At 43.6% G+C, this 26,545-nt stretch overlaps 1 protein-coding gene across 2 annotated transcripts in view; it reads left to right on the forward strand.

The window, feature by feature from the left end:
* ACMSD (aminocarboxymuconate semialdehyde decarboxylase) overlaps window positions 1-26,545 on the forward strand; it is a 71,520-nt gene that overhangs the window by 15,097 nt on the left and 29,878 nt on the right. For both annotated transcript variants that reach the window (XM_066611885.1, XM_066611887.1), the window contains one exon: window positions 19,263-19,307. In XM_066611885.1, coding sequence (XP_066467982.1) covers window positions 19,263-19,307 — 45 coding nt within the window. Of the gene's footprint in view, window positions 1-19,262; window positions 19,308-26,545 lie in introns of those variants that run through there.

Genomic DNA, 26,545 nt, shown 5'->3' on the forward strand with positions numbered 1-26,545 from the left:
CTTCCAGATCTCCCTTTGCTGTTGGGACATTCTGCTGTCATTCGTTGGTCCATTCCTGTTTGGATTGAATTTTGTCTCTGTTATGGTTGAAAAGTCTTTACCTGTTTCCTTTGTAGAGACAACATCCCAAACCCTCCCCCTGTACTGAAGCAGTTGTCACTTGCATTTTTTCTGTGCTGTTTTCCATGCACCCCTTTGCTTCCCCCAGCACCCTACTAGGAGCTCTGGAATGCCAGAGCACCTGTTCTCACTATATCACCTATATCACCTTCCCAGTACACATGTATACTGTATCTGAACACTTTAACAAGTAAAATTTTAAAAAAATGATAAAATAAAAACACATAACATCACTTTTTGACTTTTTTATTTACCAAAATTTGCGAAAAGCAACACCATTTTCAAATACCTTACTCATTGATATAAATACTAAGGCTTTCATGGCTGGTATTTGTGAACTTTGAAATTAACAGTTTTCAGGATAGGCCACAGTAGAATAAAGTTTATAAACCTCTAACATCAATGATGATCAAGATTTGTAAACATCGGAACAACATGAACAGGAGAGAGAAGACATTGAGTGTAAATTATTATTAATTATTATTATTATTCAGTATTTATATACCGCTTTTCAACAAAAGTTCACAAAGCGGTTTACAGAGAAAAAGCAAATAATGGCTCCCTATCCCAAAAGGGTTCACAATCTAAAAGATGCAAAACACCAGCAGACAGCCACTAGAAAAGACACTGCTGGGGTGAGATGAGTGTAAATGACTCTTGGTTACCAGTGCTCAAATTACAAGTATCTGGGACTTTAAAAATTGAAGTCGAACAGTAAGTACTTAGGACTATAAGATCAGTACATCAGTTATACTAGTTAGTTTGAAATGCTATTTGCTGTAGCTTTGTCGAAAATGCCTACCAAAGTAGTAGGTGAAACATTAGATGAAAACAGCTTTATTCAACCACAGCCTATCAGCCTGAACATTGTTAATTTCAATGTCACCTCTGCTCCATTGCTTGCAAGCAGAGTGGGGAGCCCATACTTTAAACAGGAGATTCCCATCAGGGGCACTCTGCTTTCTTGGTTAAATAACAGGGCTTCACAACCAGGGATAATTTTTCCTATGAAAGTTGGATTTGTGTGTGTGTGTGTGTGTGTGTGTTTCTAACAAAGATTTCTTCTTATACCAATTATTGTATTTATTTATAGATTTATACCATGCTTTTTGATCAAAGTGATCCCCAAAGTAGCTTACAATAGCAAGAGAAAATAACTGGGAGCTCCTTAGACTTCTAATCTGCTTCCACTCACTTCTCCAGTCCATGGGCAAGTGGAAGTTGGAGACTTGGCAGCAACATTTGCACTGGCATTTATAAGGGCATGAAGTAGGCATTAATTAAAAAGAAGTAATAATAAAAGGTTGATTTGCAACAGGAGCTCCTGCCATCTCTTCTTCCCATTGAGCTCCAGCTGACCTTTTGTGCCTCTGCTGGCAGGAAGAAGCTGAAGCATTGTACATACATCACAAGGTCTCAGCCTTGACTTGCCAGCAGCCCAGGAGCCTCAAGAGATGTCTTGGGTCTGCTGCCCTTTGAGTGACACTGAGGTGTGTCAGTCCTTCCAGAGTGGCTATGCTCAGCCGCCTCCTACCTGCTCCAACTGGAGCAGAGAGAATCACGGGGCTCTGAGGATTCCAGCAGAGCACTCACTCCTGCTAGTTCTTGGCAGCTGCTCCTCCCTGAGGCCACATTGCAGAGCAAGTAGCTGCCCCCTCTTCCTACCCTGGAATAGAAACCACAGATTCCTGCCAGAGGACAGAAATATGTAAGAACATCAAATATATTGAAAATGAGTCTAAATTAAGTTCTATGTCCCATTTTGGATATGTGACTAGACATTCAGGCTGCTATCAACATTTCCAAGTCTGCTTTGCAATTACAGGAAAGTGGTCCTGCCCCCCAGATTTGGCAATAAAGACTGCAGATGTGTTCATTCAATGATAGGCTAAATGTTTTCCTTCAGGACCCCATGCTTTGTATAGGGCTGGCATTTGTCCCACAAGAATCAAGGAGAAACCCAGAAAACAAAATGGTTAAATACTGCTGAAAATATGCAAAGAAACACCTGGTTCCTCTCACCTTAATTTCTTCTTTCAGGCTGTAAATAAAAAGGGGCAGGGGGTGTTGTCGGGAAATTATTTGTGAGCAAATAACTGTTTTCTCCTTCCAGGACCCAGTGTCCTTTGAAGAGGTAGCTGTACGTTTCACATCTTTTAGATTGTGAGCCCTTTTTGGATAGGGGGTCCGTGAGACCACCAAGCAGCAGAGGTCAGGCACCCGCCTGGCTGCTCCATTCTCTGGCCCATGCATACACAAAACTGTGTGTATGCAAGTTACCTGCTGATTTTTCTTCTTCCTAGAAAAGTGCACTCTTCCCTTCTTCCAGCCGGGAAATGAAGACAGGTTTGGGAAATTCTTCTGAGAAGGAAACAAAGAGATGAGTTACTTATGAGTAGAATTTATTTGCGGGGGGGTGTGTGTGTGATTTTTTCCCCAAAATTTCTTTATTAAAATAGCAAATTATGATGTTATTTGTTTTTATCCCAATTTTTATTCAAAATTGTACAAACAGCACAATAAAGCACAATAAGCATTTCAACTGTGAATTCTATATCATTTTAGACCCTGTTACCAAAATCTATATACATGCCTTATTCAACAAATGAAATTACTACTACTACTATTATTATTATTATTATTATTATTATTATTATTATTATTATTATTAACAGTATTTATATACCGCTTTTCAACTAGAAGTTCACAAAGCGGTTTACAGAGAAAAATCAAATAACTAAATGGCACCCAGTCCCAAAAGGGCTCACAATCTAAAAAGATGCAAATGAATACCAGCAGACAGCCACTAGAACAGACAGTGCTGGGGTGAGGTGGGCCAGTTACTCTCCCCCTGCTAAAAAAAGGAGCACCCATTTGAAAAAGTGCCTCTTACCCAATTAGCAGGGGTTATTAGCAGGAAATAATGTTTTTATTTACTTATTTATTTACAATAAATCTATCCATTTCTCCTCATGGGACAACTGTAATAAATAGCTAGATGAGTTTGAAAATTGGTTTATTTTTTAACAAATGTGTGGACTTGAAAATGCAGAAAGTGATGTTTGTGTTTCAATTTTTTTTTTAATTCCAAATTTTAAGAAGTTTAAAAACAGTACTGGGCCAGCACTTGGTTGTAGCCAGAAGCAATCCACAACCAGTACAGAGCTGGTAAATTGGTATGGTTTTGCACCTAAACAGCCCTTCTTGTAAGGTCTGCTTTTGTTCCCTGTGCCTTGGAGCAGAGTTCTTTAGAGGCAGGGCAGGAGAGATGAACTCAGTGCAGCTGCTCCATTCTCTGGCCCATGATAATCAATATATAACATCTGAAACATGCTGCCCTATTCTTTTTCATCTGGGTAAATTACATTCCAAAACTCAACAATCCCCCTGTTTGTCATACAGCTTGTTATGATCTTCTGCACAACTATTATAAGTTTGGTAGTAGAGTCCTAGAAGAGCATCTGGTCACCCTTGTGGTGAGAGATTACTAGTGTGATCGTTTCATGGTCGATGTTCTGTCCACACATCCCAATAGTAGTGAGGTTTTCTTCGTGATATGTCTGTGGGACAGTGCACCATCTCAAAGCACTAAAACATTATTTTTGAGGGGTGGTCAAACTTAAAAAAACATATCCTTGGGATAAGTAGTCAGGGCTCCAATGAAAATCAGTAGCTGTTCGCTTAAGGCAAAATTAAGCATCATTCATTGGTATCCTTCAGTCTCGGGAGACTACGGTATCACGCTCTGAAAAGTGGTTCTAGTGTGGCTGAAGAGGCCGATTCTGGAGTGACAATTCCTTCCACACTGGGAGCAAATGTAGTCTGTCCCTGGTGTGTCTCCCTGGCTGTGGGCCTTCCTTCTTTGCCTCTTTGCCTCAGTCTGTTGGGCAAGTGCCTCTTCAAACTGGGAGAGGCCATGCTGCACAGTCTGCCTCCAAGCGGGACGCTCAGAGGCCAAGGTTTCCCATCTGTTGAGGTCCATCCCTAAGGCCTTCAGATCCCTCTTACAGATATCCTTGTATCGCAGCTGTGGTCTACCTGTAAGGCGCTTTCCCTGCACAAGTTCTCCATAGAGGAGATCCTCTGGAATCAGGCCATCGCCCATTCTCACGACATGACCAAGCCAACGCAGGCGTCTCTGTTTCAGCAGTGTATACATGCTAGGGATTCCAGCTTGTTCCAGGACTGTGTTGTTTAGAACTTTGTCCTGCCAGGTGATACCGAGGATGCGTCGGAGGCAGCGCATGTGGAAAGTGTTCAGTTTCCTCTCCTTTTGTGAGTGAAGAGTCCATGACTTGCTGCAGTACAGAAGTGTACTCAAGATGCAAGCTCTTTAGACCTGGATCTTGGTATGTTCTGTCAGCTTCTTGTTGGACCAGACACTCTTTGTGAGTCTGGAAAACGTGGTAGCTGCTTTACCAATGCGTTTGTTTAGCTCAGTATTGAGAGAAAGAGTGTCGGAGATCTTTGAGCCAAGGTACGCAATGTCATGGACAGTTCTTGCGCAGAGATTGTAATGCAGGGAGGTGAGTCCACATCCTGAACCTTGACCCGTGCTTTCTTCAGGCTCATTGTCAGTACAAAGTCTTGGCAGGCCTTGCTAAAATGATCCATGAGCTGCTGAAGATCTTTGGCAGAGTGGGCGGTGACAGCTGCATCATCGGCAAAGAGGAAGTCACACAGACATTTCAGCTGGACTTTGCTCTCAGTCTGAAGAGGTTGAAGAGCTTTCTGTCTGATTTGGTCTGGAGATAGATGCCTTCTGTTGCAGTTCCAAAGGCCTGCTTCAATTAAGCAACAAGAAAAATTAAGCAACAAGAAAGCTAAAGGTTCTTATTGTTGTCACTGACTTAGCAATGCCAGCTGCATAAACAGATCAATAATCCCCAACAAAAACAGTTTTCAGTTTAATTATACTGAGATTTTCCTCCCACAAGGCATTAATGCAAATTTGATTAGAGGCATGCCCCCTTATCAGCAGGGGTTCTGTTCCCGAACCCCCCACAGATACCTGAATCCGTGGATACAAGGGGACGCCTATAGCTCTGCTGTCCATGAGCCTGGAGGGTCCTCTGAAACCAACAGAGACTGTGGCTGTATGTCCATAGCCTCTGCTGGGCTCAGATTGAGCCTTAGAGGTGAGAAACGTCACTTCCTGCTTTACAAAAAACCAGAAGTGACTTTTTCACCTCTAAGGCTCAGTCTGAGTCTGGCAGAGGCCGCAGACAGATGTCCACAGCCTCTATTGAACTCAGAGGACTCTCCAGAGGCAAGGGGAATGGAGCTCCCCTTACCTCCAGAGGGGATGCTAGTTGGGGGCTCCCGCAGACCCAATCCATGGATAAGTGAATCCACAGATACAGGATCCATGGATTCAGAGACCCCTGTATATTTGACCTTAATCTATGCTCAGGTTGCATGTAGTAGTTGGCAGCCTTCAGTCTCGAGAGACTATGGTATCGCGCTCTGAATGGTGTTTCTGGAACAGCGTCTAGTGTGGCTGAAAAGGCCAATTCGGGAGTGATAATCCCTCCCACACTGGGAGCAAGTGTAGTCTGTCCCTGGTGTGTCTCCTTGGCTATGGGCCTTCCTTCTTTGCCTCTTTGCCTCAGTCTGTTGGCCAAGTGTCTCTTCAAACCGAGAGAGGCCATGCTGCACAGCCTGCCTCGAAGCAGGCTGCTTAGAGGCCAGGGTTTCCCACCTGTTGAGGTCCACTCCTAAGGCCTTCAGATCCCTCTTGCAGATGTCCTTGTATCGCAGCTGTGGTCTACCTGTAGGGCGTTTTCCTTGCACGCGTTCTCAGGTTGCATGGCAACTTAGAAAAGCTGCCTAAGGACTGGCTGCTGGTACTACAGTCTCATATTCCATGATATTTTCTACATAGTAACAACATTTACACTGTGTTTTTCTATGAAGAGATTCTTTAGTGTGTCTCTTAATAGCTGTATGTATCTCAATGTGAAACTTGATTTGCCATTACCATGCATTCCCCAATAAATACAGCCGACAACAGGTATGGGATTAAATGGGCCACTTTATTAACTTACAACAAGCGCAACAAGGCAAAATAGGTAACAATACCCAAACTAAGTGCGGGGTTCTAAATGGGGGAAACGGCCCTAGCCGTCTACGTCCCCCAGTCTCATAGGGCGTACACCCGACTCCAGGCGTAGCTCAATTGTTATTAAGCCCGCCTTTCCCTGTCGCCCGAAGAGGGTAAGCCAGCCAAACTACTCTGCCTTCAGGTCACCCCTGCAAGGCCCCAAAGTTCAGACCAGGGGCTAGCCAGCCTGCCTCCCCGAGCCGGTCAAGCATCCAAAGAGCGGTTCTGGTTCACCCCTGCCCTTGCTGGCTTAGATTGGACGCCAAGAAGGTCTTCTGTCTACCCACCCCGCACTTCTACCGCTACAAGGGGAGGTCAGCCTAGTGCTTGGTCTTCCCTGCACCCAAAAAGAGGTTCAAGCCTTGTTGCAAATTTGAAAGAAAGTGCCCATAACCCATAGGGGAAAGGTGAACTCCATCGCCACAGTAAAGAGTAGCCTCCTCAAAACCAATACTGGGATGATGGATAGCTGCTCCACCAAGCTCCGTGACGACCCTGCCCAGATAAGCGTTGACCCTTTTGCGTGCTATGTCAATTCTTTTAACACCACTCGCCCACCGCCAAACTTGCCTAGGCAGCATGTCAGACCACAGGATAGTGATCCCGGGAAACTGATGGACTAACAAGTTAAAATCCTGCAGGCCTGGAGCCTCAAGGACATGGACGTCCTCTGACCCAGGTCATTTTCGCCCAAGTGTACCATGATTACCTGCGGCAGGGGGGTTGATAGCAATGTATTCCAAAAAGGCCTGGAAAAATTGGCCCCAACACATACCCCTCTTGGCCAACCAGTCAATGTGCGCAACATCACCCAGCGCCAGCTGAGAGCCGAAACTGGATGACATGGCATGCTTCCGAGCCCAAAAAACTATGGAGTGTCCACAGATCAAGACCCTGGCTGGGCAGCTCCTTCGCGGACCTGTTGGAAAAAGAAGCACATTGTGAGATAAGCTCACTGGACAGGCCAAGAGAAAGGAGGAATCCTTCCTCCGCTCTAATACTCACTCCCATGGCCAGTCACAGTCAGTGACCTGGTCCGCCTTACCAGGACACCCCACCTACCAATCACGCCGACACTGGCGCGGCACACGCCCACCAAGCGCTGCCAACAGAGCCTACATGGCTCTGACACATTGCGCCCACATGGCGCTGCACACGCCCACTGGCGCTGCACATGGAGCCCGCACTGCTCCCCGTACTCTCGCGCCCACATGGCGCTGCACACGCCCACTGGCGCTGCACGTGGAGCCCGCACTGCTCCCCGTACTCTCGCGCCCACATGGCGCTGCACACGCCCACTGGCGCTGCACATGGAGCCCGCACTGCTCCCCGTACTCTCGCGCCCACATGGCGCTGCACACGCCCACTGGCGCTGCACGTGGAGCCCGCACTCTTCCCCGTACTCTCAAGGAATAAAGGCAGGGACCCCACAGGTAGGTGAGTTAAAGGTTCCAAAACGCCAGCCATGGGAAAGGCCCCTTCAGTTGTGCCTATCTGCACAGGGCTACTGCCCCTGGCAAATGTGCAGCAGCACTACCCTCTCCTTATGAGGAGTAGAGACAGGGAACCCATTAGGTGGTTGATTTAATAATTCCAACCGCAAGCCTGAAAAGGCCATTACTGTTGTGCCCATCTGCACAGGGCTACTGCACCTGTTAAATGTGCAGCAGCTCTCAATGAATAAAGGCTGGGAACCCATTAGGTGGGTGAGTAAATAATTCCACCCACAAAACTTGCGAACAGGCCATTCTTTTAATGCCTATCCGCACATGACTACTGCACCTGTTAAATGTGCAGCAGCTCCCCAGGGATAAAGGCAGGGGACCCCATTAGGTGGGTGAGCAATTAATTCCACCTACAAGCCTTCGAAAAGACAATTCTTTCGTGCCTATCCGCACATGGCTACTGCACCTGTTAAATGTGCAGCAGCTCTCAATGAATAAAGACTGAGAACCCATTAGGTGGGTGAGTAAATAATTCCACCCACAAAACTTGCGAACAGGCCATTCTTTTAATGCCTATCCGCACATGACTACTGCACCTGTTAAATGTGCAGCAGCTCCCCAGGGATAAAGGCAGGGGACCCCATTAGGTGGGTGAGTAATTAATTCCACCTACAAGCCTTCGAAAAGGCAATTCTTTCGTGCCTATCCGCACATGGCTACTGCACCTGTTAAATGTGCAGCAGCTCCCAAGGAATAAAGGCAGGGACCCCATTAGCTGGGTGAATAAATAATCCCACCCACAAGCCTTGGGAAAGGCCATTCTTTCGTGCCTATTCGCACATGGCTACTGCACCTGTTAAATGTGCAGCAGCTCTCGAGGAATAAAGGCAGGGAACCCATTAGGTGGGTGAGTAAATAATTCCACCTACAAGCCTTGGGAAAGGCCATTCTTTCGTGCCTATCTGCACATGGCTACTGCACCTTTTAAATGTGCAGCAGCTCTCGAGGAATAAAGGCAGGGGACCCCATTAGGTGGGTGAGTAAATAATTCCACCCACAAGCCTTGGGAAAGGTCATACTTTTGTGTCTATTCCTGTTAAATGTGCAGCAGCTCTCGAGGAATAAAGGCAGGGAACCTCCTAGGTGGGTGAGTAAATAATTCCACCTATAAGCCTTGGGAAAGGCCATTCTTTCGTGCCTATTCACACATGGCTACTGCACCTGTTAAATGTGCAGCAGCTCTCAAGGAGTAGAGGCAGGGGACCCATTAGGTGGGTGAGTAAATAATTACAAGCCTTGGGAAAGGCCATTCATTTTGTGCCTATCTGCACATGGCTACTGCACCTGTTAAATGTGCAGCAGCTCTCAAGGAATAGAGGCAGGGGACCCATTAGGTGGTGAGTTAACAATTCCAACCACAAGCCTTGAAAAGGTCATTACTTTTTATGCCTATCCATACGTGCCTACTGCACCTGTTAAATATGCAGCAGCTCTCAAGGAATAAAGGCAGGGAACTCATTAGGTGGGTGAGTTAATAATGCCTGTTAAAATGGGGTACCAAAGGCCCCACTCCCCTATGAGGGAACCCATAAGGTGGGTGAGTTAATAATTCCAACCACAAGCCTTGGAAAAGGTCATTACTTTTTATGCCTATCCGTACTTGCCTACTGCACCTGTTAAATGTGCAGCAGCTCTCAAGGAATAAAGGCAGGGAAACTCATTAGGTGGGTTAATAACTTGTGGGTTAACCCACAAGGGTGGGTTAATACTGGCAAAACTGCCAGCCATTACATTTGTGCCTATGTGCACAAGGCTCCACACCTGGTAAATGTGCAGCAGCCTGGCCATACCTGTTAAGCAGGGTACCGAAGGCATCATCCACTTATGAGGAGTAATTGCGAAAACCCTAGCCTTATAAAATCTTCACTGTCACCGACAATGAAACCCTTTCCTAACAAGAAGATTGCAGGGTTTCCTGTAAAAGGATATTGTTAAAGCAGAGGGTTTATGGATTTGTGCTATTATATCTTTGAGCTAGGTTTATCATAACCTATTTTAAGCACAAAGAATGCAAAGAGGAAAAGGGCCTAACAGGTTTCCCTCCTAATGCAAATAAAATGACATTTCTGGCTTCAAAATAAGGGCATTTCCTGAGGAAATGTAAACCTGACATCCTGCACAAGTCAGGTGGGCATGAGCATTTAACTACGCAGGAGGTGAAATAGATCGGAAATATCGAAGCTGGGCATTGGGATGAGCACCTGTGTTTCCACCTAATCACCCTAAAATACTTGGCAATTGTAATCTCAAAGTCTGGGGTATAAGTCTACAACACCCAGAATTCCCAGGCGTTCTCCGTGGTATAAGCCTACAACACCCAGGATTCCCAGGTGTTCTCCCTGCCCAGTAGTAACCAGGCCTGGCCCTTGCCTAGTAACAAAATGGCCCTGGGCCCTTACAGCCCTCCGTGCCATGCAGCCACCCTAAAATGGCCAGCACCTGCCTTGCGGCAGCCGCACCACACACCCCCCAGCCTTAGGGGCTGAGAAGGCCTCCACTGCCCATAAGGCGTGCGGAGCCCGCGGCATCCACGCCGGGTGTGCGACTATGCGGGCGAGCCTCAGCCTCCCCCTGCCCCGCCTTTCGAAGGGCCTTTTCTTTTTGTCTCGCGTCGTAGCAAGCCAAGAAGGCCTGCAACTGTGCCATTTACTCCTCATCATCCGATGAGGAGGGAGGGGAGGGGGGGCCATGCTGAAACAATTTTTTTTTTTTGTGGCCTTGCCGCCCAACGTCTGAACTTTCATCCCCATGTCCACCCCCCAGTGACTGAACATCCCCAATGGGGGCCCACCACCCCCTGTGTTCTAATTTGACAATACAGTAGGCCACGGAAGGGCACGATCCCAGCAGAGACGCCACAGCAGCACTTTTTCTCGCCCCACCGTGCTTGCATGGTGGTTGCTGGTAGCTGCTACAGACGGGAGCCTGCAAGCGCGGGTCCCCGTGCTCCAAGCCCCGTTGTGGGGTAGCCTCTCCTCCGCTCCTGGAAAAGCGACCTACTCGGTCGCTTCCAGGAACGGAACTGAGCTGGGTCTAGATCAGGCTCAGTCGTCCAGCCCCCCAAAGCCAGCCAGCCAATCAGCTGGCAGCAAAGCCCTGCTGCCGGCTAATAGGGGGGATCAGCCTGGCAATCATTGCTAGTGTGCCCATACAGGCACGCTAGCTGCCTTTATTGCAAAGTTCCCGCATTTTTTACTATTCATTTCTTGCTTTCACAACTTTTTTTTTTTTAATCTTGCCATCCATGGAACTGAATTTCAATTATGGATGATACCTTGGGGAAAGAGCTCTGTGGGAACCTCTCCTCTCACACATACGTGAAGCTACTGCTCTGCATTTTCAGTTTTTATTACTGAGAAATCTTGTTCATGCTTATTAAGAAGTTCAGTCGGGTCCCATAGGGTTTCCTCCCTGGTAAATGTGTTTAGGATTGCAACTTCAGCCTACAATTCTAGGCATACTTTCTAAGAAGCAAACCAAACTGCTCATCCCAACAAGTAGCTGCTGAATTCCTCTAAAATAGACAGAAACATAAGTCACAGACAAGAGAAATAGAAATAGGGCTGAATCTTCCTCTTGCCTCTCTCCCCACCCACCCACACATATCCACCAAATAGTCTTTCCACACACACTCTTTTTTCTCATGGGCATTCTATAGAACACATAGGCATTCTATAATTCCTAGGTAAAGTATGTAAGGTCAGAAAGAAATAAGCTTATTTCATACTTTGCCAGGAATTCTATAGATTAGAATGATTAGGCATTCTATAGAATGCCTGAGTTTCACACAATGCCTGTAACATATGGGCCAGAGGTGTCAAACTCATTTCGTACCGAGGGCTGAACAGCATTCATGATGCCTGCTGAGGGCCGGAAGTGATGTCATTAGGCAGGAAGTGATATCATTAAACAGGTCATAACCAAAAATAAGCGCTTTTTCTCACTTAGGAACTCATTAGCTGCAAATGACAGAAGAAAAAATACACAAATCTTGATCAAATTTCAAGATATGGGAGAGCCCAATTTTCATGTGGGCTGCCCTTACAGCAGTAATACCTCAGCATTGCTCAGCAGCTGAGAGCCTGAGGGCCAGACAAAAAGCTTACCTGGGCTGCATCCGGCCCCCGGGCCCTCTGTTTGACACCCCTGATATAGACTGTTGCATTTACTTTTTGTTTTGCACGACTTCTCTCTACTTTGTTCTCCCTCAATCAAATATGTCAAACATGTATACTGTGCAAGGAAGCCTAACTCGTATTTAAGTCTACAGGGCCAGATGTTTTTATAACAGAGATTCCCTGAAGCCAACTAGTTCATAATGCATGCAAATCACAGGCAGTGAGAAGGATGAACCAAGATTCCCCAGTACTAAGTAAGACTTCCAGCATGGGATACAGATGGCAAAAAATATCAGTGCAAAGTGTTTGAACCACTACCACTAATGTGTAGTTTTACTGGGCTGGAAGACAATTATTTGATTGTAAATCTGAAATTATATAGGCTTTCAACATGTTTGGAGAAATGGAGTTGTCACTAATTGTGAAAACAATTGGGCATTACAGTCAAGCTTTGAGAAGTAATTTATGTCATCAGTTCCCTTACTCCATGATTTATGTCATCAGAAATTTATGACATCAATTCCCTTATCCCATGTAGAACTCTGCTGCCTCCAATGGGTCTCCTCAGATCTGTGCCAGCTGGCGCAGAACTAAGGAGACCCATGTCGGAGTATAGGATTCAGTGCCTTGTTGTTGATGTCCTCCTGGCACAGAGGCCCAAAACCAACTGGCATGGGCTTCTCCACCAGCAATGTGTTTCCTGCAGGTGGCAAAGTGCCTTAGAGCATTTTTGCAACACCCAGTGCTGGCACTGCGCTCTCAGCACCGGTTCTGGACACCATAGGATTGGGCCCTTAATTCAATTACAAAATTTAACCTGAGCTTTGGGAGTGTTTTGAAGCCAAGAGCAGACAAAATATCACACAACTGAGAAGGAAAACTACTAACAGATAAGTAGTTAAAACTTTTAATCAATTACTCTAATAGCATTTATATTTCCATTGTTGCACCATACTGTTCTTTATCAAGACTATCAGTCTCATAAATTATACACATGCCACTCCGTTTTACATTGAGTCAGCTCTTTTGAAATGCTGGCTTTCTGATTGGTTAGTGTAAAGGGGCATTCTGATAGGATGGGGGAAAGACTTGAGCAGCAGCTTAAGTTAATGAAAAGCTACCCCTACAAGGACAGACAGTACATGGGCATAAGTCAAGGTTAAACAAAATAACAAGAAGTCTTTATTAAAACCGATCCTCGGGTGAATCTCCAGAGATGAAAATTGATATTCATAGTCACATTCTGCCTAAGGAGTGGCCTGATCTAAAGCAGGTAACAGCCACATTGGATATTTTGTGCAAAAGCACAAGGAAGTAGCTTAGTTTCTGATTTCTATCTATGTTTTTGATTGACCTTTAACTCTGACATTCTGGGGCTTTGAGAATTCCCATGTAGATATTTTCCCCCCAAACTGAACTTCCATGAATAATGAGACAAAGACTGATCTCTTTTTCAAGAACATCCCTTACTGCTGTGTGTGTGCCAGAGGGTATTTTAACTATTCATGTTCATTTGAAACTCTATAAAACAAATGTCTTGCGTTAGTGTGAGGCCTAGACTTTTGTGATTGCACTTACTGAAAGAAAAAAATATTTTGGTCTTTTGAATTTTAAAAAAACCAAGGTGCACAAGAAAATTAATCACTGTGGGTGGAGTGTATTCAGAGAAATATTCATCTCTTCACATCTTTGAAAACATTTTTTAATTTCGCACTTAATGTGGATGAAACATGAAAATGAATGATTAGCCTTATATACTACATCAGCTGAAGTAAATGAGCAAATTAAGGTATTGGTTTAGTTATCAGAATATATGGAACCAGTTCATTTATCTGAATAACATAATCTTCCCAGCTTTGCTGTGGTAATTTAACTCTTGTAGTGAGAGAGAAAACCATTGCCTCTACTGAGTTCTAACTAATGCTACCACTTATTGTTGGAAGACAAATCTACCATTAATGTCTTATTTTTTTGTCTCCTATTATTAAAGGCCATTAAAAAACCATTTTTCTATAACTCTCAGTCCCACAACTAAAATCTGTCCTCAGTGATTAAAATTGGTCCTCTGGTTGTGGTCCACCAATGTTCAGTGACTCAGCTCACAGAAGGATGCAGCACGATGTGACTCTAAAGAAAAGGCAGACTAATGGCCCAAACCTAACCAAACTAGCTGTCAATACTGGCTCTGACTGCCATAAAGCAGTCAGTGTCAGTCATAAAAGGCACTCTGGTAGCACAATGTGTAGCATACTTTTGGGAATGCTGGCGGGAAGGCCAAAGCATCATTATGCATTGTTGGCTCTCCAAACACTCACCAGAACAAGTAAGTCAGCAGGAGAGACAGGAGAATGAGGGAGGGCACAACTGGGTGGGGAAGGGCAAAACTAGGGGAGAGGAAGCATATTGGGGCAGGGAGACTGCAGATGGGATGGATTCAGCAGCAATGGCCCATGCTAGATCCTATCCCCTTTTCCTGAAGCCTCCCCATCCCCTTTCTTGCCTCAGACTTGCACTAGCCCACTTGCTAGTGCAGATCTGAGGAGACCCTTGCAGAGCAGGAGGCTTACAGAGGTGTAAAGGAATTTAAGGGCAGGAGGTCTGGTCTAGAGGGTTGAGCCTCCATTTGCCTGAAGATAACATCCGAAGGTCGCCAGTTCGAGGCCACTGGCACTGTGCGACCTTGAAGCAGCTGACAAGCTGAGCCAAGCTATTCCATCCGCTCTGAGTGTGGGAGGATGGAGGCCAGAATGCGCGACCAGATCAAGAAAGAAACATCTGAATGTTGTGGTTTCTTGAAAGATAGAAACCTTCTTTCAAATTGTAAAAATCCCCACGGGGATTTAAATTGCCTGCCTATGTAAACCACCTTGAATAAAGTCTAAGGAGAAATCTGAGGACCAGGAAAGGCAGTATAGAAATACCTGTATTATTATTTTATTTTGCCTCTGAGGCCTCCCAATCTGCCCCAACCCTGCTAGCGACATACAGCACACCCATGTTTGGCATGGCTGCACCAGCAGGGGGAGGAAAAGGGTAGAACTGGGCTCTTAAAGTGAGTCTGCTTATCACATCTGACATTAGCATAATAAACCAAAGGTTTGAATTTGGGGAATATCATTATAGTAAAGGGTATTAAGATAAGGCAGTGCCCACTTTTCCACTGGGTGCTAGACACAGACAATAGATCCTGCAGCAAGTAGTAAAAACAAGTTACATTCCTCCTCTCTTCCCCTTGTAACCAAAGAGCCACTTGAACTTCTAATGCTCTTGCTATCTGAGAGTGTTGGGAAAGAGAAATATGTGCAAGGAACCAAGGTATATTTGATAGTTAAGAGCCATTGTCCACTACATTTTTGCCCTGAGCATAGTATTGCACTGAAATGCTTCATGTCTCACTCCATTTTATGCAGAATAAATCCTGTAGAAGTCAAGGAAAGTACTCCAGATCTATTCTGGAGTAAAGGACAGTAATTCTTTTTTTAAAGTATATTTGGGTATAGTCTCACAATACCAGAGTAGGCAATTTGAAGATTAGCATTTCCAGCATTTCAAACTTTCCCTGAGGAGAAATCTAATACTGATCATTGCTCATTTCCCTGTATTAGAACATAGACATAAATACAAACTTTCCAGCACTGATACAGCTGCAATGCAGTTCCCTACCTTGAGGAGACTTCTGTGACTGGCCCCCACCACCACAGGATGCAGTCCCCCCATTGGCACAACTGCATCACCACTGGAAAATTGGATAGGATTGGGCCCTTACAGTCCAATCCTGAGCTCCCGTGGTGCGCAGCTTCGGCGGCACGAAAACAGCTGCTGCCGGATCCTGCGTGCCACAGGCTACCGCGGGGGGGGTGGCACCTCGGGAGAAGGAGACTTTCAGCCAGCGCTGGGCTAGCATGGGTGCTCACCTGGCTGTAAGGCTTGCAAGTGTGCCTTACGGCACGTTTGCAACAGTGCATGCCAGCAGTAAGCTGGTGCGTCGAGCCCAGGATTGGGCTCTTAGTTATTTTTCTTAGGGAAAGAATTTATAATTTTTGTTGTGCCCTTTAGGTTACAAATACAAGAATCCCCTAACCCAGTGTTTCTCAAATTGTGGTTCAGGACCCACTAAGTGGGTCACAAGCCAATTTCATGTGGGCTCCATTCATTTCAGTGTGTACTTTATTTTTATTATATTAGACTTGATGCTACCATGGGATGTGATTGCATTTTGGGAAATGTTACAGATTGTACTTTCAACAGACTGCTATGTACATGTTTTAACAATGATAGTCAATGGGGCTTACTCCCAGGTAAGCATGGATAGGATAGGAAGCGTGGGATGTTTGGGCAAGTTTTTTTAAACAGATCAGCAACTGCTTGGGAGGGTTAGGAGGGTTTTTTGTTTTAAATTAATTTTTTTTAAACGTATACGTATTGTAAACTTTCAATTTATTTGATTGATTTGATTTTGTCTGTGGGGTTTTGTCAAACTTTCCTGCTTGATGATATCATTTCCATTCATGACATTACTTCCAGGTTAATGACATCACTTCTGGGGGGTCCCGACAGATTGTCATTCTAAAAAGTGTGTCCCTGAACTAAAAAGTTTGAGAACCACTGCCCTAATCTGTGCAATCCAGAAGACCATAGAATGTGAAACCCTTAAGTAGCTGCTGATTATGGGGAAACTGTATGTGATCTTCTGGCCATTTTTTAAAAATCCAGTGTTAGTTCAAGGATCTTAAGCTGATTTTGCAACAACAAAAGCCCGCCTGATTTGACACTGTTCCATCTCCTCCTCTGTCCCTTTCTTGCAATTCGTTGACTGTGCCAGTGTAAACATTTACACTTCACCAAGAGAGGGCCTTGAATCTGCAGGTGTTCTTGTGCAACACATCCAGAGAATCAAGGTGCTTTGTTACAGTGCTCTGTATTAGACTTCTCCTGTCTTCAGCAAAACTCAGACACACTCATCATGAACATAAAAAGTTCTCATAAACTGTCAGACTGGTAGACTGTCTAGTTCAAGATTATCTGCACTGAATGGTAGCAGCTCACACAGGAAATTCACTTAAACTCTGGCAGGAAGTTCACAGCTTTTACCAGTCCTATCTGAAGATACCCGTGGTCGAATCTGGGATCTTCTGCCTGCAAAGTGTGTGATGTGCCACTGAACTCCATTTCCATCACCCATCAAAACCATACAAAGCAAATGATTAGCGGTGCAAGCCTATGCATATTTACTAAGGAGGATGCCTCACTGTATTCAGTCTGGGCCTTACTTCCATGTAAGAGTGCATAGGATTGCAGCCTTCACAATGCATCTGCAAATATTTTCCTAACAGATTTGTAAGAATATTTAATAACACATATTTTATCCGGTCTTAGATTAAAATGGATCAACGCATAAATACATCATTGTTACAGAAACAAACAAAAAAACTAGATTCAGTACTTCAGTGAAAACCCCACATTCCAGGAAAGTTAGGTTATTTCTGCTGATAAAATATGCCTCTATGTGAATTAATGTTATTGCAAAATTCAAAAAGGGAATTTGGAGCACTTTTTATAATGAGATATTTCAAACTCAAGAATCTGAACAGTAGAAGAAAGCTAGCCTTGAACCTTGAGTGATATTTTTCCTTTCTGTTAGAAGAGTTTTAAACCGCTCTCCAAGAATCAATGGACATTTCAACTGTGTATTTGAAGCCTCTCTGTGCTCTTTAAATATTAATAGAAGGTGACCTTCAGCCCTGCTGCTGAAACATGGAGGCTGAAAGGAAGAATCAATGTCTACACTAATGATTAACTGATTGCAGCTCAGCAAAAACTGTCACTTTTTCAGTTTTCTTACCAGATCCTTTATTTTTCTTACATTTAATTAAAATTTGGTTTGCTTACACCACAAAGCACAGTGGAGAGTAGACCTTAGTACATTTCTAATGTTAACAAAAATTCATATTGGTGCCCAGGGGCCTTCTCATTCTCCCTCGTGGCTGACAGGACATGTGCATAAACTGAATAGCCGGGGAATTCTGCCCATGGGTCAAACTAGATGACAGAAGAAGTCAGTGTGAGTTTAAGCACGAAACAGGTGGAATAAAACAGAAAAATGAGATAGGGTTCTGGTTTTAAAAAGCAAAGAGACACATGGGTGAGGCAGCAACTCTTCTCCAACTATGATTTATCTTCCTGCAGCTACTGTCTACAAATGAGGACCACAGATGATGGAGGGTTCTCTACTCCTCACTTTCTCCATCACTTTGCTGTCAAAATTGGACCTCACCCCCCCATTGCTATGTGATTGAGGAAATCAGTTGTCTAAACAATTATGGGAGGAAGGTGGGATAGAAATATATTAAATAACAAATAAAGAAATAAAGATAGCCTGCTTGCTAGTCAAATAGGAAACTTTTAAATTGTGGTTCTTGGACATTCAGCAAGGGAAGAGCAACTGTTCCTTTTCATCCCAGCATCCCACCCTTCCAGTAGCTTTTCCTAGTATCTTCCTTGTGTTTCTTTAGTGAGCCCGTTTGGAACAGAGAATCATCTTCTCATTCCTTTTACTATGTAAACCACATCAAGAACTTTGCGTGTATTGACAATGACATATAAATATTGATTAGCTACCGCAGCAGCAGCACAGTACAAAACTACCACCAGCAATCTAGTTTGGTGCCAAGTCAAGAAAACTGCAACAACTCCTAACTGGTGTGGTGGATTAGAAGTTGTGGGCATATTCAGGAAAACTTACTATATGGCAAAAAAGTGTATAGCAGTTTCATCCCCCCCCCTTTGCCCACCCTCCTATGTCATTTAAAGGTTCCGTCACTGTTCCAAAACATTAGAACCAGTGGCTGCTGAAGTTTTTGCACAGGGTGCGGGATTAGCCGCTGGCACTGGAACAAAGCAAGCAGTACCTGACTACTGCTGATTCTTTTGTATTTATAGGTGATAGTTTCTAATTCTTCTGTTGTGGTTTTCTTATTTTGTTCTGTTGGAGGCCAACTCAAGCTTTGGTGAGGGGGGCTATGCATGTTTTAAATCAATACATGAAAATGCAAAAATTATTGTGCTGGACCTAGTCAAGCAGGACTATTTTTCCATGTGCAATTAGTCCACTTTCCATTTTCAACTGAGACTGGACAAAGTTGTCCAGGAGCTCACAAGCAGAGCATGGAAGTGACTAATTTAAATGTGGAGTGACTTTGTGTTGACTTCACATAATCTGACAGCAATTGGTCTTTGACAACTACAAAGTGGTCACTTGAACCTATACTCCATGCTCTATAGCTATTTTCATGGATCCTCAAATTATCTCTACAGCTCTGTTCTCATAATCTAATCAAATTCATTCTTCAGGCAACATCTTTGATACTTGTTTAGTATTGCCATAGCAATTTAACTACTATATATCTGTTCTCACAGAGATATGGCTATGGAGGATGGATCCAGTTGGAGCAACACTGTAAGGTAAGCCATGTTAGATGAGCCTATGCATGTCTACTCAGAAGAAAGTTATGTTCAGTTACTCCAGGGTACAGGTTGGAGTCTTAATCATCTGACTAATATGATCAGTGAATAAATGAAATTACTAAAGGAATATCCCACTCTCTTCTAATCATGCATAATTGAGCAGGGAAGTGGATGCAGGAAAAACTTGGGAAGAATATACGATTATTTATCACATGCACAGATTTACATTGCAGTCCTATCCTATGCATGTCTGCTCAGGAGTATCATTAAATTTAATGGGCTTAACTCCCAGAGAAGGATGTATGATATGGTTACAGCCTTAGACTTAATTTCAGTATAGTAAGGGAAACAGGGAACTGGGGTCAAAGACTTCATGCAAAAGTTGGTTAAGAGCAGAAATTTAAAGAGAGGTGTGGTATTGCAGGAGGCAGCTCCAGGTGTAGGAACCTATAAATATGTGAAGCACATATGAAATACTGTTGCACAAGCATGTGCATCTTTATGTGTGTGGGAGGAAACCACTTGATTTACAGGGGGACTTTAAGGTAAGTGTGTATAAATTGCAGCCCAGTCCTAGACATGCCTACTCAGAAATAAGGTCCTTTGTGTTCAGTGGGACCTACCTGAGTCCTACTCCCAGGTCAGCATGTATAGAATTGCAGCCCATCACCAACTTTCTGCATTACAAAGCTGTACATACATTTGACACTCACATACTGTGCTTTCTTATAATTAGCCTCTACAAGCTCACACATTCCCTTGATCTTTCAGGCCCAGTTCTTATCTTCATGTTTCAGGGAAGTTTCTTACCTTTTCAGTGTAAATTTGAAAGAAACATCTACGTAAATAAATAGCACATGCAGATATATCCTATAGATATCATGACAGGAAACTCTTTGGTTTATCGTAGATAGATAATTTTTAATTAAGTTACAAATATTTTAAACACAGTTGTAAAAGTATTGTGGGGACTGAGAGGTGGAAACACCTAGTGATGTCTTGGCTGCTATCCAAAAATGTATTTTTCAGAGCTTTCCAAGAAGAGAAAATAGGTATTTTTTGTAAGTCATTAAGGGCTCAATCCTATCCAACTTTCCAGCACTGATACAGCTGTGCTAATGAGGCATGCAATTCATCCAGTGGGGAAGGGGGCAAGTCATAGAGGCCTCCTCAAGGCTTGGGAAAATTTGTTCCCTTACCTTGAGGCTGCATTGCAGCTGCATCAGCACTGGAAAGTTGGCCCTAAATTGGCCATAAGTCACTTTCAAACTCCTGCTGTCACTCTTAAGCAGTTATTTCTGCCCTAGTCCTTAATGTTATAGCAGTCATGAGCATGGCAGTGGAAGAGGGTCCTGGAGGTTGGCAAGGTTTTTGTGTGTGCAAATAGTACTATTTGTTTTACAGCTAGGTTGTTGCTTTGCAAAATGTACACTGGAGATCTGGATCCTGACCCAAGTCCAGCACTTGTCAATCCGGGTGTTAAAGGAAATTAATATATTGTACTCTCAAACTAGCTTACAGCTTAATTAACTGATTTTTTCCCCCAGTAGTAAGCAATTACTATATAGCAAATGTTATAGCCTGTAAGCTGAAGCCTGCCAAGAGGAAGTAATGATTAAATAACTTGTGCAGGGGGAAAAGCACCGCTCTTAGCTAAAAAGGAATAAGCTGGGGAGCAATTATCTATATATCCCATGGAAAGATCATCACATGTAAAGTGCAGATGGTGCCCTTTTCATTTCCCCAAAGAAATGAATGCTATCCAGACAAAATCACTGGAGAAAATAAAAGAACAATGTATGTAGTTGGAAAAAAAATACAATGTCCTCAGTTCTGAAAAATCCTCTGTGCATAATTCTGACATGACTTTTGTCCTCTGAATCTTTGGTTGAACCATTTTCTACTGAACTCCATAACAAGCACTTTCTGTAGTTCATTTATACTAATAAATGTTGAGACTCGCTAGTCGCGAGAGTTCCGTTCCAAGAACTCAAGTGGATGGCAAAAAACGCACTATAACAAATCAATCTGTGGATACTTAGGTTATACCTGTAATCACTTGTATGACTGTTTCTCTGCAACAGTAAAAAGCAGTTTTTTAAACTGTGGTTTTAAAGGGGTGCATTTTTCCCCTTCTCCAGGGATCAGCACATTCCTTCTCATTTGCAGGGGGCCATTCGTGTTGAGTCAAATCCGTGTATAACAAGGCTGGATCTGTATTGAAAAGCAACTTCTAACAAGTCGAAGGATTTCAAATTTGCTGTCTTCTCAGTAGAATAAAAAAAATTAGAAAATAAGCTAAAAACTCATTTTATGTTCGTCTGGAAATTTTAAAAAAGGAAACATGAATGGTAACTTTATATTATAAAATCATAATTTTATAAAGTTAATGTATTGTATCATCAAACATATTTAAAAGGCAGCAAAAATATAGTTAATTTCTAGTATTTATATGAAGACTCACAAGAGTAAATTGGTGCTTCCCCTGCCTCTCCCAATACACTGTTCCCTGCCTCCCTAATCCACATAAGGATAGTGCTGCATAGGACCATGTGATAGGCTGCATTGGGGGATATAATCAGATGAAGCACAATTTACGCAGCAGATGAAATATATACTGAAGGTGTTAATTTCAAAATACTGCATCTCTTAATTACAAGAATATGGGGATTTCACTGGGTGAAAGTAGCCATAAGTCAATCTTGCTATGAAAAAGTGCCTTCTGTTCATGCAAACTGGACCATTTTCACGGATCCTTCCTTCCCCCTGCAGCCTCCCCACCCATACCACCCTCTTCTAGAGAGTGCCCTGACCTTTAAGAATAGATTTTGGGGGTGAGCCACAGGGGGCTGTCGCTGTGATAAGGAGGAGTACAGATGTTTATTTTGCAGGCACTTCTTTGGATCCAGCGTATTAATATTAGACCTATTTTTGTAGGGATTTTCTAAGGGGCCAAATCTTTATGGTAAAGAAGATCTCTTGAAGATCAAGTTTGTGTTAAACAACTGCAGCTATAGAAGAAGTAAGGGATAGACAAGGTGATTTTATCATAGTGCATGAGGACTTCTTTGTAATCTTTTTGGGGAAAAAATTATTCAGATGTGTCTTTGTGAACTTTATAGAGGTCTTTATATATGTATGTTTCTTTTTAAATATAAAACTGGGCTTATTGTGGATGTCATAGCAGGAAACGTTTCCGGAGGAAAAATCCATTATGGGTTACAAGTCATGATGTGTATGTGCAACCTCCTGATTTTAGAAATGGGCTATGTCAGAATGCCAATGCAAGGGCGGGCACCAGGATGCAAGTCTCTTGTTATCTGGTGTGCTCCCTGGGGCATTTGGTGGACCGCTGTGAGATACAGGAAGCTGGACTAGATGGGCCTATGGCCTGATCCAGTGGGGCTATTCTTATGTTCTTATGCTTCCTCCAGGGCTTTCCTGGCCTTCAGTATGCCTTTTAAAGGCATAAAAACGTCATTTCTGGTTTTATGAAAAAACTAGAAAAAGCACTTTTTTGGCCTAAGTGGCCATGAAAACAACAAAGAACGCAGCTTCCCTTGCCTCCAGAGTGGAAACTGGCCCCCCCATATAACTGCAACATCAGTCTTAACTCCACAAATCTAGATAATCTCACTGCTAGCCAAATCACCTTGCTGTTATTTAATTCTTTGTGCCACTCCCTAGACACAATTTAGAATCATGCACAAAGTAACTCTCCTAAAGTCCATGAGCAGTCTAAATGTAGTAGCCTTGACTCTTTCTAGATCAGTGGTTCTCAAACTTTTTAGCACTGGGACCCACTTTCTAAAATGACATTCTGTTGCGACTACCAAGCTTTACAAGGCCCCCCCCAAAAAGTTTCACCTTACCAGCTACTCAAGCCACTGTTTTTAATCCCTTGACTATGGGGGGGGCACTTTTGGAGCATTTTTTGAGCTCCATGTTTATCAGATCGGGACCATTCTGATAGCCCTGTGTTCACCTGGCCTTTGATAGGTACTGAGGCACGTTTGCCTATTCATAATTAAGTATGCATGTGTGACTCAGTTTCACTTTCCATAGGGCTTAACACTTTTTCCTTGTCAGCTGGGGGGGGCTTCCTTCTTGAGTGTTTTGGGACCTGCGTTCATTGAATTGGGACCATTCCGGTTGTGTTGCATTCTTCTTAGCCTGCCCTTTGAAGTGAACTGAGGCATGTTCACCTACTCATGAGTAAATATTTTCCATATGGCTCAGTACTGAATCCGGTCGTGATCCACTGGTGGGTCCTGACCACAGCTTGGGAAACATTGTTCTGGATGCTTGGAACTCCCTATTGCTATCTTTCTGCACCATAATAACAAGGTCACACCAAATTGGGGGGACAGGGAGAGCCATCTCTCTATTTTGCTCAATATGGCTTGCAACAATGTTACTGGTGATGGAACAGTGTTATAGCTTCTTTACCCCCTGGCTAGACCAGTAACATATTACGGAAAGATTTACTTCAGTACTTGTTGTTGACATTATTTATATCAGCATTTCCCACACTGTGGGTCAGGACCCACTAGGTGGGACTTGAGCCAATTTTAGGTGGGTCGTGAAGCACATAGCTCAGCTGCCATTGAAAATACAGAGCTGAAAATACAGGATATAGAGCTGCTGGGCAGGGCAGGTTCCTGGTGGGAGAGGGGTATGGTGCTTTGCTCAGTACAGGTGGGAAGATGGGATGCTGGAAAGGGGGGAGGCTGTGTGCTTGGAAAAGCATCCATGTTCTCTTTTGAGTTTTGAGCTGGAATGTTTGAATTCCAAACTATGCAAAATAACAGCATGAGTACACTGTGCAATGGGACCTCTGACTGACTGTGGCTTAGGTTTGAAGCCTAAATTGATGGTGTCACTTCCAGCCACGACATCACTTCCAGGGCATCACTTTCAGTGCACCTCGACACATTATCATTCTAAAAAGTGGGTCCCAGTGCTAAAACGTTTGAGAACCACTGATTTATATAGTTGCTAATGCTCAGGTGAGCATGTCCTGTTTCATCAGATCCTTCTATTGCTATCCATAAATGTTCAGAATAGTTACATAGCCTTTAAACTAGTTGGAAATGAGTAAAACGTAAAAAATGTGACGCAGCTCTTGGTTGCTGATCCCTCTGAAACAGGTTGCATTTATGTTTTCAATTTGAGCTGTGGAAGAGTTTGTTTTTCATATTTTAATAATTTTATTTCAGATTCTAAAGCCCAATTCTTTTTTATTAACATGGAGACATCATCACAAGATGATTTTACCACTTAGTAATTATTTTCTCTGCATGTGCTTTTATGTGGCAACTACTAGTGTTTATTACATTGGGGAAGTCAACTCCCTGAAGTAGTAAATACCACCTTTCGATGAGTGCTGATGCTTCCAAATCCAAATTAAAATTCTTCACACCATGAAAGGGGGGGGGGGCACCTTGCTGTGGTTTTACCTCATCAAAGCTATCTTCCCAAAATGCTTTCTGCTGAAAACAACTGCTAAGAGTCAAACTAAATGTTACACAGATTGGGTTACTGTCCTGTCAAATCTTTGCTTGTGAGGGCTTATGTCCACTGCAAATTAATTAGCCTTCCTTCTTTCTCCAATAGTGGCCCTAGCTCTGTAGAAAGTACTGCTAGACACCACCACCAGGGTGGCTTGCCTGTTTGAACTGCAGATGTTCTCCTTCCTCCCTGCTCCAGTCAGGAGCTTCTCCAACCTTAGCAGCACCTTAGCTTTCAGCAGCCCCTGGGCTGGACAGCTGCACCCCAGTCTCCAGCAGCTTCCAGCAGTCTCTGTTCAGTTAGTCAGTTTGCCAGTCAGCCAGTTTGTTAGTCAGTCCATCCATCCTCCAACCTTTCCTCCTTCTACTACCCACAACCTCTCCTTCCTCCAGGTGCTACTTTTATCCCTAAGGACCTTCAAGTGGCTGCAGATGTGCAGCAGACTCACTCCATTCAAAGGGCTAGTATTAACTGGGCTAGCTTCCCAGATCTGTCAGACCAAGGGGCCACTCTTGACACCACAACCCATCTCCTCATGGGATCATGTGCTTTTCCTACTACAGTAATAACAACAACAACAACTAGGTATTTATATACTGCCTTTCTGGTCATCAGATTACTCCTCTAACTTTATTCAAGGCAGTTTACATAGGCAGGCGTTTCTAAATCCCTCAAGGGGATTTTTACAATCATAGAAGGTTCTCTCTTTCAAGAACCACACAACATTTCAGATGGATCTTTCTAGTCTGATCTCACTCACTTCTGGCCTCCAGTTGCCTCCCACGCAGGCTGACAAGCAGCTCCTTCATCTCTCACATGGAGGGCAGCCAAGACGCTTCTTCGCTCACAGCAAAGAGCAGGTGAAATAACTCAGCTCGGTTTGTCAGCTGCTTCAAGGTGGCCTCAAACTGGCAACCTTCCGATGTTATCTTCAGGCTAACGGAGGCTCTACCCTCTAGACCAGACCTCCTGCCCAGTAACCTCCTCCCATAACATGGTTGCGCATGTGTGTGTGTGTGTGGTGTTTTCAAAATAGTGCATGAAGGGCCATGAAACGGCAGAATCACAGAAGAAGGGAGTTTAGTACTTGATTCCCACCACAATTCTGACCATGAACATAGCCGCCATGCATGCTACTTTAACCCATTTCTTCCTGGCCCACAGGTGAACACATTTGGTCCCTGTTGCATATATGCAACATTGGGCAGAAATGGTTTAATTAGGAAAAAAGCTTTCATAGACCTTCAATAGAAGCTTCCCCCCCCCCCAAGTAAAATAGTACAGAAATGCGGAGCTGAGACTGGGATCAAAACGGGGGGGGGGGGAATATTGAAGTCCTCCTACTCCTATCATGGTTCCAACTCGTATCCCCTCAATTCCCCCGCACACTGTTTAAAAAGAAAAAAACCAACATCAGACCATATTATACATTTGGTGTACCGTCTAGTTTGTTCCTACAACACCTCATGCCGGCAGAACTCACATTATAGAAGAACATGAGCATTTGTTTCGCGTCATGACTTGAATCTGAAACTTCTTTTTTGCTAGAATTGATGTAAATGGAAAAAAAATGTAGTATAAAAGTAGTAAACACTAGAACAAGCTGAGAAACTCTTCTTTGTATGTCACAAAATAAATTGATTTAGCCTTAAGAAAGAAAGCTTCAAATTCACTATACAAAGTACTACTGTATATAGTGCAGTAGTCATAGCTTGCAATGCAAA

This window comes from Tiliqua scincoides, chromosome 1, assembly GCF_035046505.1.
Source record: "Tiliqua scincoides isolate rTilSci1 chromosome 1, rTilSci1.hap2, whole genome shotgun sequence".
NCBI lineage: Eukaryota > Metazoa > Chordata > Lepidosauria > Squamata > Scincidae > Tiliqua > Tiliqua scincoides.